The sequence below is a fragment of the Lynx canadensis genome, chromosome D4, assembly GCF_007474595.2.
Source record: "Lynx canadensis isolate LIC74 chromosome D4, mLynCan4.pri.v2, whole genome shotgun sequence".
In the NCBI taxonomy this organism is placed as follows: Eukaryota; Metazoa; Chordata; class Mammalia; order Carnivora; family Felidae; genus Lynx; species Lynx canadensis.
This window is the reverse complement of record NC_044315.2, coordinates 18,947,030-18,963,604: the sequence shown is the minus strand read 5'-3', so window position 1 is coordinate 18,963,604 and position 16,575 is coordinate 18,947,030. Positions and strand designations below refer to the sequence as shown.

The 16,575-nt window shown below is 49.2% G+C and overlaps 1 protein-coding gene across 1 annotated transcript in view; it reads left to right on the top strand.

The window, feature by feature from the left end:
• The window catches only part of GNA14 (G protein subunit alpha 14), a 211,011-nt gene extending 195,167 nt beyond the window's left edge, over positions 1–15,844 (top strand). The window contains exons 3-7 of the mRNA XM_030294039.1: positions 4,557–4,711; positions 7,451–7,579; positions 9,705–9,834; positions 13,420–13,573; positions 14,795–15,844. Coding sequence (XP_030149899.1) covers positions 4,557–4,711; positions 7,451–7,579; positions 9,705–9,834; positions 13,420–13,573; positions 14,795–14,985 — 759 coding nt within the window. The 3' untranslated portion in view covers positions 14,986–15,844. The remainder of the gene's footprint in view (positions 1–4,556; positions 4,712–7,450; positions 7,580–9,704; positions 9,835–13,419; positions 13,574–14,794) is intronic.
• The last annotated feature ends 731 nt before the right edge of the window (positions 15,845–16,575 follow it).

Genomic DNA, 16,575 nt, shown 5'->3' with positions numbered 1-16,575 from the left:
TCCCAAGCAGGCTCCACACTCAGCCCTGCGCCCAACACGGGGCCCAACCCCACAACCCCGGGATCACGTTGTCAGCGGTAATCAAGAGTCACACGCTCCACGGACTGAGCCACCCAGGCGCCCCAAGGGGCCAGTCGTAGACAACATAAAAGTGTTCCCACGTTGCCTCAGGGGCCCTCTGCTCCTCCTGCGCCCTCGTTAGAACGTGCTCATCAAAGTGTTCCTGCTGTGCTTGGAAGTGTTTCACCAGGCCATGGGAAAATATGTATAAAACCCCACTTTTTATAACACACAGACATCGTTAACAGTACAGCAGTCATTCATTCTTCGTTTTTTATTTTATTATTTTGAGAGAGATTGCGGGCATGTGCAAACGGGAGAGTGGCAGACAGAGATGGAGACAGAGAGAGAATCCCTAGCAGGCTCCGCTGTCCGCACCGTGGGGCTTGAACCCATGACCCGTGAGATCATGACCTGAGCTGCAATCGAGATTCAGATGTTTAACCGACGGAGCCACCCAGGCCCCTCAAAGTCATTCATATTTCAATAAAATGTATTTAAAAATGGGTCACTCACTTTCTCACTCCTCTCCACCCTTCACAATATTTTTTCCTGGAACGATCCACAGGGGTCCACAGGACCCAGAGTGGGCGGTGGCTGGGCCACTCTCCCTCCCAGCCAAACTCATGTCCTCGTCAGGCCATTCTCGATCAGGTGACAAAATGATATCTGACCGCAGAACCTTTCCAGATAAATAGAGACCACGGAGGCAAGTAACTGTGTGATATGATCCTAGATGGGGCAGATAAAGGGCGTTAAGAGGACAACTGACAGGGGCGCCTGGGTGGCGCAGTCGGTTGAGCGTCCGACTTCAGCTCAGGTCACGATCTCACGGTCCGTGAATTCGAGCCCTGCGTCGGGCTCTGGGCTGATGGCTCAGAGCCTGGAGCCTGCTTCCGATTCTGTGTCTCCCTCTCTCTCTGTGCCTCCCCCGTTCATGCTCTGTCTCCCTCTGTCTCAAAAATAAATAAATGTTAAAAAAAAGAAATTAAAAAAAAAAAAATAGGACAACTGACAGACTTTGGGGAAGGTCTGAAGATGAGATCACAATATTGTGTCAATGCTACGCTTCTTGCTTTTGGTCATTACACTGTGATTTTTATAGTCCAGGGTCCTCGTTTTTAGGAAATCACACCAAAGTCTTTAGCAATGAAGAGGCATTGGGTCTGCAACGTCCCCTCAAGTCCTTCAGGTGGCAAGTCTATGTGCATGTGTGTCTGGAAAGGGGATGGATGATAAGGCATGGCCATAAATCGTCGACACTGGGACAGTCTTGAAAGGCACAGAGGAACTCTTCTGTCATTTTCCCCATCTTACATTATTCCAAAGTAAGTTTAAACAGCATGATCTCAACAGGTGGGAGCCTTAGCCAGGAGGAGAGCTCTAAACTTGGAATACGTCTGGGCTCCTTGAATTCACTGGGTTCCAAATCCAGTTCCCAATTGCTGGGTTTGTAAGGAGACTGAGGTCCCTTCTCCTTTCAAGCCCGGGTCCCTCCATAGTCCCCTCACTTGGCTGAACAGACACTAGACCTTGCTCTCCTGGCTGAGCTCCCCTGGTTACCTGAAAGCTCAGATTTGTCTTTCCACAGCCTCTACCCCCTTCCCTGCCCCCCCCCCCGACCGGGTGCCCATGTAGAAGCCTACATTCCTCTGGGATATCTCACTGGGCTGCATTTTTTCTCTCTCTTTCTCCTGCCAGAGTCAAATACTGGACTTATCCATTGTAACACGGGCCAGTCAGAATAGAGTCGGTTGTGCTCCGGGAACAAACTGCCCCCACAGTTCAGCTTGCTTAGCACAATGAAAGATGATTTCTCACTCATGCTGTGTGTGCAGTGTGTTGGGGGAATCTCCGCTCATTGAACTTGCTCAGGAAGCCCGGCTGATTGAGGCTCCATCTTGTCTCCTGACCATCACCACAGTAGATGAAAGGGAGTGTGGTAAATTACTCGGTGGCTCTTTGAAGTTTCTTTCTAAAAGAGACAAGTGTTGGTTCCACTTCTGCTTCACCCACCGTGAAGTACAACTCTCCATGACATCTGTGAGGAGGGGAGGTGGGGATATTTGTAACATCCCGATGATTCTCACAGTGCTCTCTCTCGGGAGTTAAGCTGAGAGTAGGAGTTATATTTAGGGGGCGCCTGGCTGGCTCAGTCAGTGAAGCATCCAACTGGATCTCGGGGTCGTGAGTTTGAGTACCACGTTGGGTGCGGAGATGACCGTTTTACAAGTTAAAATAGTCCTATCTAGGAGAGCAGCCTAAGAGGCAGGCATCCCTGAAGCAACGATTCCGCCTGCCTGCCACCAGGGGCAGAGTGAGAGCGACAGACTGGCCAGAAATCACCAGAGCGTTTCCTACTCTGAGACACTTTCTTGGCTCCGAGCTCCTCCGTGCTCTTGCGGTGACTGACACGGGTTTCTGTCACACTGTCCTCAAGTTCTTTTGCTGTTATTTTCTCGTGATGTTCTGTTAGGTAGATTTTTTTTTATGTGCCCCAAATGTTGGCTAGATGCCTGCATCACTAGAACACCTGTTATTTGCCAGGCACTGCCCTAGGCTCTGGGATATAAGGACAGGGAAGACATTGGCTCTGCCCTTGTGGCGTTTCCTGACCGGTTACGAAGACGGGGAAGAAAACAGACACTTTACGTAGAGCCATGCCCCAGGTGGGAAGAGACCACGTGATTGTACGTGGGAGGAGGACGGTGGCGGGAGGCAGGGAGGAAGGAGAAGACAACCCTTTGGCTCCCTACAGACTCTGTCCATGTTCTCCATTCTTCGTTCTCTCTGGCTTAGAGTAAGGCAGGTGATGTCCAATGTGCTTGTGGGCGGATTGGAAGTCATGGTTTAAAGGCTGTCCGCGTGCGCTCTTTTTGCAAACAAATATTTATTAGGCGTCCACCACAATGGTAAGGCTAATTTTGCTCACATTTGGCTGGTACTTACTAGCTTACAAATCAGACTCCTTGAAAAATCACTGGCTTCTTTCACAAACGAGGATGCCGAGATCGGTAACCACTGGAGTCTTTAAAAGTCCCAGCTGCACTAGTCGAACTCGAGCTCCTTATTCCCAGCCCGGGGCACTTCCCACTGATCCATTCTGCTTACACCTGTTTGAGATTCTACACCCGGGGTCTTCTACCTGCCAAGGACCAGGCAGGACCTCCCACGGTCCAGGCAAAGAGTTTATATCCACCCTCGGTGGGTGGGGTGCAGAGCCATGCTGATGTCATCCCAGCCCTCGGTTTTGCCCTGAGCCGAGTGAATCTGTAAGATCTCCCTTTTCTCCAGCTTCCTGTCGGGCTGTTAATGAGGATGAATAATGCAAGACAGGAGCAACTTTTCAGGGAGTACCGTATAGACTCCAGGAGATCACAGCTGCTAAGCGGATGCTTTGCTGACAGCTGCCGGTGGGTGGCCGGCCCTGCGTGATGTCATTGCCCTGAGATGTGGCAGGACGGCAGAGCAGAGGAAAGGCGGGGTTCCCGTCTCCTTCGGCAGGATTCTCTTGTCCGCTGCAATATGCGGCCAAGGGATGGGATGTTGGACCTCTGCGGCCAACACGTGGTCGTGTTGAGGATGTAACCCAACCTTAGCATTTTCATTGCTAAGGTTTGGTGAGAGGTGTGGCCCCGTGCTTGCCCTACATGGATTAAATGAGGTAATGTGTGCGTACCACTCGGCACATGCAAAGTGGGCAATACATGTTAACTGCTATAATAGTGGTAATTACAGCCATGGCGATCTTAACAAGTACAGTAATAATGGAGCAGTGGTGTAGGAGCAGGAGTTATTTAATGACAGTAACGATAAACATCACGATATTACAGCAATCATTGGCATGGGGAGTTGCAATGAGAGCGGTTCTGCAATGGGAAAGGGTCGTATCAGTGATGCGTGATGATAAACAGCAGAATGGATGGGAACTCTCTGCACTTCCTTTGCTTTGCTCTGAACCTAAAACTGCTGTAAGAAATTAAGTCTAAGTTACTGAAGGGAAAAAAAACAAAAGAAGGGAAAGAGGACAAAGACAGCAGACTGACATCGAATTGGCTGTTCTCTGAAGGCACGGCACTCCCTTACTGCACGGAGGTGGACCTCCTTCACCACCCCCACCCTTGTACGCCAGGACAATAAAAATGGTACTTTTCAAATTGCCCTGAGATGCAGACGCCCCGATGACAGTGAGGATCCCTCGCGCTTGGGCTTCTCTGTTCACAGTTGGGTATTGAACGCTGGTGAAAGCGGCCCCTGGGTCCCGCTGGGACCGAAAGCCGCGGGTCTTGGTCTGTCCGTGGCTCTGCCCGGTTTCAGCAGCCACGTCGTCTGCACCGTAGCTGAGTGCCTGCCTGCGAGCGGCTCCCCTGAAGGGCCCCCGGCATCTAGTGAGATCTTCCCCGATCCACAGACCGGGGGAAATCTTGTCCCCATGGCACCAGCGGGGTGGCTTCCTTTGCCTTTGCCCACCAAAAGCATCTCTCTCCTTCGCTTAGGAAAATGCCCAGCTCATCCGAGAAGTGGAAGTGGACAAGGTCTGTGCGCTCTCCAGGGACCAGGTGGAGGCCATCAAGCAGCTGTGGCAGGACCCGGGAATCCAGGAGTGTTACGACAGGAGGAGGGAGTATCAGCTCTCGGACTCTGCCAGATAGTGAGTACAGAGCCCGGCCTAGCCCCACGCGCGTCGGGCACACGTGGCCACGCTTCGAGGAAGCTTCTGGCTGGGGAGGAACTAGCTGCCTATAAAACGTGGGCCCTCGGTTGCAACACTTCCTCCTTCCCGCTTGTCAGCGTCCCCTCTGACTTCTTGGTGCGTCTCTTACCACCCCCGAAAAACTCTGTCCTTGTCCACGTTCACCTTTTGTTGCTGTGTTCTAAGCCTCTTTTTCTTTTTTTTTCTTAAAAAAATTGTTGTTAATGTTGACTTATTCTTGAGAGAGAGCGAGAGAGCGCACATGCAAGCAAGTGGGGGAGGGGCAGAGCGCGAGCGAGGGAGACACAGAATCCGAAGCAGGTTCCAGGCTTTGAGCTGTCAGCGCAGAGCCGGGGCCGCGGGGCTCGAACTCACAAACCGCTGAGCTCGTGACCTGAGCCACAGTCGGTCGCTTAACTGACTGAGCCACCCAGCTGTCTGTTTTTTTCAGCAAGAAGCTCAATCCAATACGGGCTCCCTTTGAGGGGACTCATCTCATTTGGGGTGCTGGAATTTTCTGACTTAAATACGGACGACCACTGCTTCTGGATTCTACTTTCCTCTTCTCCGTATCCCTCTGCCTTCTGGTTTCCTGATCAGTAGACACCAGGTCCACCTGTCCTCAAATCTGAAATCAGAGTGAAACCAATTTGACAATAAATTTCATAGTAAGAAAAAAATAATAAAAAATCAGAGTGCAGACCAGCAGTGAAATAGGCCCACGCCCGTGGCTGATCCGGTGCTTCCCTCTAGTGGGCAAGACGGGTTCTGCAGGCCCAGTGCACGCAGGAAGCTCAGTCCGAGGGGCCCTTTGCTTATTGACTCCCTGGGAAGGCCTGCACACTATATTTTTGATTCATAAAGCTCTAGTTTTAAATCATTAATCTCTAAGGAAAAACAAAACAGATGGTCCTGCATGCAAACTATCCCGTGGAGATCACAGCATTTCATCGTCTTAAGAATTTCTTGAGGCCATGCCTCTCCGTCATCTAGGTCACTGGACAAAACGGATCTATCATATTCCTTCTTGAAGAGGTGATGATTCCTGCTTCTGCATCTCAGCTCTTTCCCCTTTGCCCCATGTCATCTTCCGTCGTCTGAGGGCCCCAGAATTCTTTGCCCTTCCCCACGGGTGCATCCCCTTCCCTTCCGGTGTTGCCCTTGCCCTCTGAGCTGGTGCGGGGAGGTGGTTCACCTGCGTCGTCTGGACAAGGCAGTGGTCAGGAAAGGAAACCTGAAATCTCGAAGCCCTTTGATGTGTGTGCCCGGCCGAGTGTTCAATGCCATTAACCCAGGTTTGCACAACCACCCTAAGCACAGGAACATTTAGCTGCAACAGAGCAGTCAGGTAGGAAAAGGAAATAAAAGAAGCCCAGGGAAGGTGTTGGGTCAGCTCAGAAAAGATCCAGAAGGAAGGAAGGCGGTGTCCCAAGGAAGAGGACAGACTGCCATTGGCAGCTGTAGAGTGAGAGACAGCCTCAAGTCAGTGAAGCCATCTCCGGTCCTTCCCTGAGACAGCCTAGTGTCATCGGCTTCTGTGAAGGTCCTGGGGAGTAGCCAGGGCTCTTGATGTAGATCCGTTTGGAGGAGACCCGGTGGAGCCCTGAACACCGGAGCTCACACACTGGCAGGAGTGTAGGGAACAGCTAGGTGGACAGGGCTGCAAACAGAGTGGCCCTCAGAAACCCGGTGTTGCCCCGCCTTTGGACTTGGCAACATTCAAGGCGCTTGTGCAGCGTCCTTGGTCCGGGTCCGTAGCTGTCATCCGCTTATCGGGCCAGGCGTTCCCTCGACAGAACTTCAGTGTGTGCCTGCTGTGGGCCAGGCGCCGGGGTAAGAGCTGCAGGTACAGCCAGTGCTCTCTGTCCTCAAGCGACACACGGTCTGACGGAGTGTGGTTTGCTTCCTTGGAGTGAGGGCTGCACGGTGAATAGGGTTGGCCTGTTCCCCCCCGGGCTCCCCTTCTGCCGCTTGCTGGGCACCGCTATCCTAGCCCAGGTCTGTCTGCGCAGGGAGAAGATAGGGCCAAACCTTACTTTGCGGGAGCCTCCGAATCACCACTCCCATTGTTAGCCAGGGCCTGGTTATGGTCATTTTTCTCGAAAATGCCTTTTAGAAAGGACTCAGAGCTTAAAAAAAAAGTGTCCTCTCATTTGACCACAGAAAGAGTGATTTGTTTTCGGCTTAGGAATTTAATGTACGGCCAGAAATCATCTGAGACCGGTTTTGGCTTCTTGTGGATGTTCAGTTTCCCAATAAACAGTAAACTTTTTCTTGTGAAGGAACTTTGAGATGGCCTGTTTATACCTTTATATTCTCATAGAAACTCTAAATCACTGAGCAACGCCCTTGAGAACAGCGTCTACATTCTACACTGTGGAGGGGGGGTGGGTCAGCGAGCCCATCCCAACAGCCTTTCCTTCCGACCCGCCGGCTCCCTCACTGGCCAGCCAGAGAGAGAGAGCTTGGAGCCTAGAGGAAGAGATGGCATGATTTACAGGTTTCCCAGGGGCTCATGGGAGCTTCTGATGCACACTCCCTCCCAAACGGTCACAGTTGGGGTGGGGTGCCTGGTCAGCACCAGGTCTCAAGAAATCTTGGCTGGAATCCTTGAGCCTGGCTGGGGGGTGCAGTGAGTTAGGCTGACTTCCCCGATGTCTGACACAAGTCTTGGCGCCTTGCTGTCTGCTCTCACAGTTACCTGACCGACATTGACCGGATCGCAATGCCGTCCTTCGTGCCAACCCAGCAGGACGTGCTTCGTGTTCGCGTGCCCACAACCGGCATCATCGAGTATCCGTTTGACTTGGAGAACATCATCTTTCGGTAAGACTGTCTCCCTGATGTGGTCCATTAAGAATCTGTCCGGTCTTGGAAGTCCCCAGATTAAGTCCGTTATTCCTAAAAGCGGTTACAGCTCCTAGAGCCGTATGACCCTGTCCGTCACGAGGTGTTTAGAATTGTGACAGGTCTCCGCTCCTAGAATGGAGAGGAACTCCCCTTCCTGTTCCCCGTAGAACATAAAAGTCTCCTTACCTAAGTCTGGAGTGATTCCTGTGTGTAAAACACACGCACACATAGATGTATACTTCTGTAACCACAAATTGAAAACACTGATGTCGTTTCCCTAAATTTGACTATTTCTCTTCCCTTATATTCCCTTCTCTAACATCTATTTAAAAAAAACAAAAAACAAAGAGCCAACACAAAAAGTGTGTATTAAAAGTTACTACTGGGCACCTGGGTAGCTCAGTCAGTTAAGCGTCCGACTTCAGCTCAGGTCATGATCTCATGGTTTGTGAGTTCGAGCCCCACGTTGGACTCTGTGCTGACGGCTCAGATCCTGGAGCTCAGATTCTGTGTCCCCCTCTCTTTCTGACCCTCCCCTATTCATGCTCTCTCTCTCTCTCTCTCTCTCTCAAAAATAAATAAATGTTAAAAAAAAGATTAAAAATTACACAATACATATAAACTATTTACAGCTGTGTAAAAATGTATGAATTCCCACATATAAATATAAGAAGTACTTTTAGGATGACTTAAGTGGACCTTCATTGCACCTAATTATGGCAACACATTAGTAATATGGTACATATGCCCAGCATTGCAAATTTCAAAGCAATTCTATATCCCTTGGTTCCCATGTTCCTCCTTAGGGCTAATTACATTATGCTTTTCCAGTGGAGATGGACACAGGTCCCACCCTGCCACACCCAGGCCGTCTGCAAACCCTGTTCCATCTCAAGGCTTCGGAGCATTGTTGCTCTGATCGAGCCCCTTGAAAATCCGCATCTGGGGGTGACTCAGTCGGTTGAGCGTCCGACTTTGGCTGTGGTCATGATCTCACGGTTTGTGAGTTCGAGTCCCACGTCGGGTTGTGTGCTCGTAGCTCAGAGCCTGGAGCCTGCTTTGGATTGTGTGTCTCCCTCTCTCTCTCCCCCGACCTACTTTTGCTCTTGTTGTTACCCCCCCCCTCAAAAACAAAAAATAATAATAATAATAAACTTAAAAATCTGTATCTGAATGCCATGAATTTATGAACACAACTATTTCAGAATCAGTGCTGCTTGCTACTTGGAAAACTGGTATCTGGTCCACAGATGTATTCTCTTTGGCCCACATGGTGTTTTTAAACAACTTTTGAAACTTGGTCCATTTTGCTTAAAACACTTGGTAACTGGTTTCTCTGAAAGGTTGAGGGTCCGGTCATGGGGTGCGTTTCTATCCAGCTGCATGGCAGTCGACCCTGCAGACAGGGCCCCTAGCATTCTCGAGTTGCCTGTTGTCGTGCTTTGGAGAGACCCACTTGACTCGTTTCCGGAAACTGCCCGACTCCTGGAGCGTTCGAGCTCCGGGGCCATCTTGGGGCTATGACTCTGAAGTCTTTCCCCAAGACACAGAGGAAGGCCTTGGGTTTCCATATAGGACGGAGGAAACTTGTAGGTCTTTATAGGACAGAAGGGGTGGCATCCACCTAAGGCAGAGAGGATTTCTGGAGAAATCTGAGGAGTGGTGAAAAACAGGCGGGGGTGAGGGCCCGAACCCGGCCGAGTGGACCTGGAAGACCGCCCGCCTTCCTGCCCCTTGTGTGTCTGGTGTCCTGACACTCGGCCGTGGTTCGAGCAATAGCTAAGTGGATGCTTGTGCTTCCTGCCTGGACTGTTGCAGCAGCTTCCAAACCAGCGTCCCCGAGCAGCCTCCCCCGAGTGACCTCTACATCTGTCTTCAGTAACTCTGCTTGCATCCTGTGCCTCCTTTGCTCTAGGAAGCATCTAGGGTTCCTCGCTGCCTCATGGAGCGGTGCTCACACATTCTAACCGTAAGGCCCCTTTTCACTCGAAAACAATTACTGAGGACCCTAACGAGTTTCCACAATATAAGGACTCCTGCCCTTTTTTCCCAGAGAGCCATGCATGCCAACCTTTGAATGATCTGTGTGTCTGTTGAACAGGATGGTAGACGTTGGTGGCCAGCGATCTGAGAGACGGAAATGGATTCATTGCTTTGAGAGCGTCACCTCCATTATCTTTTTGGTTGCTCTGAGTGAATACGACCAGGTCCTGGCCGAGTGTGACAACGAGGTACGCTGGGCGGGGAAGGGGACGGCTGTGGAAAACGGGGACTCTTTCTGCAGTTTGCAAGAAGCCAGCGCTCTGGACTCCGTTCTTGAGGCTAAGCCGGCTTGGCTGGTCCAAGCGTGGTCTGTGGCTTAGCAGCACCGCCATCATCTGGGCGCTTGTTGGAAATGCGTGCCTCGTCAGTCAACCCAAACTGAATGAAATACACGGGGAAGCGGGAGAATCACTGGCCTAGAAACCTGGTCCTCAAAGTGGGATACGCACTGCGATTCCCTGGGGATCATTGTGAAAAACCTGGCACCTGGGTCCAACTCAGGATTCTGGTTCAGTTGAGGTGGGTGTGGGCTGAGCCTGGGATCTAAGCTCATGTGCTTAGAGTCCCTGCAGACTTTGGTTCTCAGCCGTGGCTACATATTGGGACCCCTTGGGGAGTTTTAAAAAAAGACCATCTTTTGGACCCCACAGGAGAGATTCGTATTTCCTGGGTCTGAGTTTGGAGGTATCTTTTCCAAGCCCTTTATGGGTACTAACATATAGCCAAAGTTGAGCAATGTTACTTCTTTCTTTTTTAAGAAAATGCTTATTTTTGAGAGAGGAGAGCATGCACACGCAAGCAGGGGAGGGGCAGAGAGAGAGGGAGGCTAGAATCCGAAGCAGGCTCCAAGCTCTGAGCTGTCGGTGCAGAGCCTGACACGGGGCTCGAACCCACAAACCATGAGATCATGACCCGAGCCGAAGTTGGATGCCTAACCGACTGAGCCATGCGGGTGCCCCAGAGCAATGCCATTTCCAGTAAATATGAGAACAGACTTCCCAACCTCCATGGTGCACCCTAATTAGGTCCCTAACTGAGCTGGCATGGGGAGTGGTGCCAGATGCTTGGAGCTATTCGGACCTACCCCGGTCAGGCATCCCGTGTCCCCTGCAAAGTTGCCATAGTCCTAGCTGGGTCAAACTCTAACTGTGTCTTCCCAGGAAGTGGGGAGAGCCATTCCTGTCACTTCGTTGCGAGGTGGGGTTGTGCTCTGTGGGACACCATTGTCCTCCCCTGGTCTTTTCCCCACCCTTGCACGACACATCCTGACCTCGTAGAAAAATGTCTCTTGCTTCTGGGTCGTGATCGTAAAGCATTGAAGAACTCTGCCCAGGATTAGGCAATCACCGAACAAATGGGATCTTGTATTTCTTGACAGCAGACGTTTCTCTGTGGAGCACAGTTACATTAGCTAATTAGTGGAGGATTAACCCACTTACTAGCGTCATTGTGCAGAGAAACACGGCAATCCTGGCTGCCCCCCAGCTCTTCCAAGGGAGACATTTTGTTAAAAAAGCAAAAAAGGCATCATGTTATCAACGTGAAAAATTAGCTCCCAATTTGTCTCGGGATTACTTAATGATGTTTCTCAGAAAACTCAAAAGATCATTCAGGTGCACAAGGGACCAACGCCTCAGCCCTATATGTGTAGAAATTAGACATTTTCTTTTTTGCCGGAAGTCACAAGGTATCTGGAGAAAGATTAAGTGGCTGCCACTCAAACCTTCCTATCCCGGTTGTAATTATCTGTTGCGTCCCCTCCCCGGGCTGCGTAGGAATTGTTTCTTCGTATACACTAGACCCTTGAACAACACAGGTTTGAACTGCATGGGTCCACTTATACGTGGGTTTTTTTCCCCGATAAATACAGTACACTAAGTGTATTTTCCTTACGATTTTCTCATTGCTTTTCTCTAGCTTTGTTGTAAGAATATGGTATACGACACCCATAACATATAAAATACGTGTTAATCGATTGTTGGTGACACTTCTGGTCAACAGTAGGCTACCAGTAGTTAAGTTTTGGGAGAAGTAAGAAGTTATATGCACATTTTCTTTTTTTTTTTTAAGCTTATTTATTTTGAGGGAGAGAGAGAGGGACCAAGCTGAGAAGGGCAGAGAGAGGGAGAGACAAAATCGAAGGCAGGCCCTGCGTTGTCCATGTAGAGCCCAGTATGACGCTCGACGTCACAAACCATGATATCATGACCTGAGATCAAGAGTTGGAGGCCTAACCGACTGAGCCACCCGGGTGCCTGTGTGTGCACATTCTCGACTCTTCCGGTAGGTCAGCGCCCCCGCCTCCTGCGCTATTCAAGAGTCGGCTGTGTTGTCTTTCCTAGGAGATCATTACTGAAAAGATAATAAATTTTTGTTAAGCTTTAAAAACAACTGAGGGACGGGGCACCTGGGTTGCTTAGTTGGTCGGGCTTCTGACTAAGTCGGCTCAGGTCATTATCTTGCACAGCGTGAGTTGGAGCCCGGCGTCGGGCTCAGGGCTGATAGCTCAGAGTCTGGAGCCTGCTTCGGATTCTGTGTCTCCCTCTCTCTCAAAAATCAATAAAAACATTTTTAAAAATTAAAAAAAAAATACTAACACCTGAGGGGTTACCTATCTGGTAATAAATGCCAGATCTTAATTCCCAAAAGGGTACCGAGCAAGAGAATGAGTCCCAGTGTACGGGACTTGTAGGCAAACAGATTTACAGCATGTTCCTCCGCAGTGGGCGTGCAAGGCTTTCATGGTTTTGTCTGAGCACTTCCCTCTGTCTAAAGGGAAGCTGCTGTTTCCTTACTCTTAGAGCTGGAGTGCCTGGCTGGCTCCGTCTGTTGAGTGTCTGACTTTGGCTCAGGATATGATCTTATAGTTTGTGAGTTCGAGCCCCGCGTTGGGCTCTCTGCTGTCAGCCTGTCAGCAAAGAGTCTGCTTCGGGATCTTCTGTTCCCCTCTCTTCACCCCTCCCTGGCTTGCGCTCTCCCAAAAATAAAGATTTAAAAAAAAAAAAAAAACCTTCAGAACAGAGTACTATCTAGAACAGTTATTGTCACCAGATGAGATTTGTATGTGCCCTGTCTACTCTCCCTGAAGTAGGAACATTTGGTGTATTCTTGCCAATGTCAAATGTTAAGAGATGTTGACGGTGTTTCTATGTAATTTTGATCAGGTCCTACTACCACATGGGCTTGGGACATAATTTAAACTTGTGAACACCACTATGCTCATCCATCATATGGGGACGCCGTGCCCCGAGTAGAGCTCCTCCGTATTGCCAACACGCGAAGTGTGTCAGCAGCGTGCACTCCTCGCTCTGCCCGTGTCCAGCGTTCCTCTGGGCGGTGGCTGGGCTCCAGGAGCTTCCCCCTCATGGTCTGGGAGCCCAACCCCAATGGCACAGGGCTTCCGGGGTCTAAGTTACTCACTTCCCCCACTCGGTAATCCCAGTAATGACCCAGAAAACTTTTGTCAAATAGGATAGGAACTTTCTTCCAAGTTTCACAAAAGCCTTTCTTACGTGTGTTTATTTGCGGTGCCACAGAACGCATACCGAAGAGAGTGACTAAGAGAGCCGGTGGGGGTGTGGGTGTGGGGGGGAAATAGAGGCAGGAGACCTGGTATCCTGAGGGGCCCCAGGTGCTCACCAGCTTCAGCAAGGACAGTGATATGGAGCCGGTAGCTGGGTGAGGGGACAGATGGGCGGGACCAGACATTTCGGCACGTGGCTCCCAAAGTACCGTTTTTCTTATTAACCCTAAGCCCGTTGTTTCTCGCTTAGAACCGCATGGAAGAGAGCAAAGCCTTATTTAAAACCATTATTACCTACCCCTGGTTTCTGAACTCATCCGTGATTTTGTTCTTAAATAAGAAGGATCTTTTGGAAGAGAAAATCATGTACTCTCATCTAATTAGCTACTTCCCAGAATACACAGGTGAGTGTCCATCTTGTTGACTTCCCCGGGCATCATCCACCTTATTGGTCAGGCCCCTGGACCCCCCCTGCCCCCGATCTGCCTCTAACACCCTTTCTCACCGAAGCTCCAGGTGCATCACTGTGTTTTGCCTCAGCACCTCCACGCATGCCAACACCTTTTGTGAACTTCACCCTGTTCTCCAAGACCCAGCTCAGGCGCCTCCTCCGGGAAGTCCTTCTCACCCTCGCGGCACCCTCGTCTGCATAGGTGTGCCTCCCAAGTGCTCCCCTGGCAGCAGGGGCTCACTCTGTTGTCCCCTGGCCTTCGTCACTCTGTGTAGTGGTGTCCGCGTGGGCAGCTCCCGAGGCGGAGACTGTGCCCGCCCTGCCTTTCCGGTCTCTGTCCGAGTGCCCGGTAATTCTTCTGTGTATGTTAGTGTGGCAGTCCCCTTCCTAGGCACAGGGTAGACAACAGTTTTTATGAATATGACCTACCCCTGGCTGGAAAGTTTATGTCTTGTTGCTAAGGATTTCTGGTACAGGAGGTCTCGAATATCAGGAAGTGTGATACTGATGTTTAGGGTTTTAGCGTCCTATGACCAAAAGGTCATAGCTGCAGTGGCCCTATCGGGTAGAGCCCTCATGAGTTAAAATGAGACTTGGGGGGGGGCGCCTGGGTGGCGCAGTCGGTTAAGCGTCCGACTTCAGCCAGGTCACGATCTCGCGGTCCGTGAGTTCGAGCCCCGCGTCAGGCTCTGGGCTGATGGCTCAGAGCCTGGAGCCTGTTTCTGATTCTGTGTCTCCCTCTCTCTCTGCCCCTCCCCCGTTCATGCTCTGTCTCTCTCTGTCCCAAAAATAAAATAAACGTTGAAAAAAAAAATCATTTAAAAAAATGAGACTTGGGGGTCTAATCATGTTCCTGTATCCTTCCTTTCCCTAGCCCTAGCCCATTTCTGTCTGCCTCTGTGGTCCAAATCCAAAAGTTAAGTTGGCTATTTTTCAACAAATTGCTTTCAAGTACAATTTTTAGATGGCAGTAAACACTTTAAAAGACTCTTTTATGAGATATAATAAAATAGAATGAAAGTTAATGTCCCCAGGTCAACTATCCTCTAGAACTAAGACAACTGAAAGAAGGATCCCACGCAAGAGCAAGGCTGGATCGAGAATGATTTGGGGGAGGACCTGTTGGTTGGTCACTATCTTTCTTCTTTATTCCTGTAACCACGCTCTTGACTAGGACCGAAGCAGGATGTCAAAGCTGCCAGAGACTTTATCCTGAAGCTTTACCAAGATCAGAATCCTGACAAAGAGAAAGTCATCTATTCTCACTTCACGTGTGCTACAGACACGGAGAATATCCGCTTTGTGTTCGCTGCCGTGAAAGACACGATTCTCCAGCTCAACCTGAGGGAGTTCAACCTGGTTTGAAAGCTGCTGTGCACTTCTCACCCATTCCAGAAGACAGGATTTGCAAGCTCCTCACATATTTGCAAGTGCTTGTGACGTCACCCACCCCTGGCAGCACGGAGCCCGTCATGCAGGCCACGGGGCCAGGTGTCGGACCTTACGAGATATTTGAGTGTGGCACCCTTTTTCAAAGTCTTGATTCCCAAATTGTTTTTATATTTCTTTTCTTGAGTTTTGGCTCTAAGATTTTGTGTAAGTTTTTAATTTGATATTTTATAGAATTTTTAAAAGCCACTGTGATTTATGTTTTTTTAAGTGTGTTTAATAGGCATTAACACATCATGTAACAGAGGCGTCTGTTAGTTTATAGATCATACCTTGAGACCTCTAGGATGAGTTTGGGTGATATTTTCAAAAAAGAAAATAAGGGGTTTGAAGCTTTTTATTAAATCTTGTAATTTAGAGATTTTAGATTGTTTTTCTCTCTCCATGCTGAAGTATGCATTTAACATGCCATCAAAGATTTTTTTGGTTTTGTTTTTTTGTGTTAAATATTTTTAAGCCAAACTGATGACTATATTAATATATCTAACTTAGTTTTGCCATAATTTGATCACCATGCAGCCAAAGTTGACATAAGTGGGCTCGAGATAGCATACGTGCTGTACCGGTAAAAAATGTGTGTGTGTTTTGTGTGTGTATATATATACACGACCAAGTCTTGTAAACTTACGAAATGGCTAAAAGCCTAAACTGTTTAACCAGCGTAATGCAACCCCTGCCCAAGTTCTGATGGCCACCACAGTTTTGCCGTTTGAACCGTGTATGCTGTGCCTTTCTGAGGAGGCTAAGAATATACCATTCTGCCATTAGCATTGAATTACGTTGTGTTTCTTTGAGCTCGTCGTTGACTGATGGGTCAGCTCCTAAAAAGAAAAATGCTGTGACTTTAATAGTTTGTAACTCAAACTTTCTACATGTCCTTGCAGGAGAGGAAAAGTAAATTTCCTTTTACGTTCTAGCTTCCTGGCTGAGATCTGCCCCTGTAAAACAAACACGCAAAATAGATTAACAGGAACAAGCCCAGGAGTTTAATAGTATGTATGCCTCCTGTACACATTAGAGGTCTCCAGAAGAACTGAACCACTTCCCAAACAGGCCAAGCTCTCACCTTGAGTACCTTCTTCAGCTAGAGACCTAAGAAAGATGTTGGAGGAGGAAGAACCTCTCATAGGTGGCTATCAGGCAAAGCACAGTAAACAAGAGTAAGGTTGTGATGACGTAGTCACTTTGTCTTTCTGGATACCCTCACAAACGGAGATTTCCCTTATACAAGAGTAGCTTTTACTAGGTTTCCAGAGCTTTTGCCGGATCTCCTATTTCTTAAAAATAATCAGCTCAAAGTAATCCTTCTGCCAAAGAGGCACACTTTTGGGGTGCCATAGTCTGCTCCCTTTTGGGGCTGCCTTTGAAACTTCAGATTCGTTTCACAGTCCAGAAGCTGAGTTCGTTGATAGATTGCTTTTTTTTTTTTTTTTTTTTTTTTTTGAGAGAAGGAGCCAATGCAATGGCCAGTCTTTATTGGAAAGAAGAAACTTTACAGCACCTTTG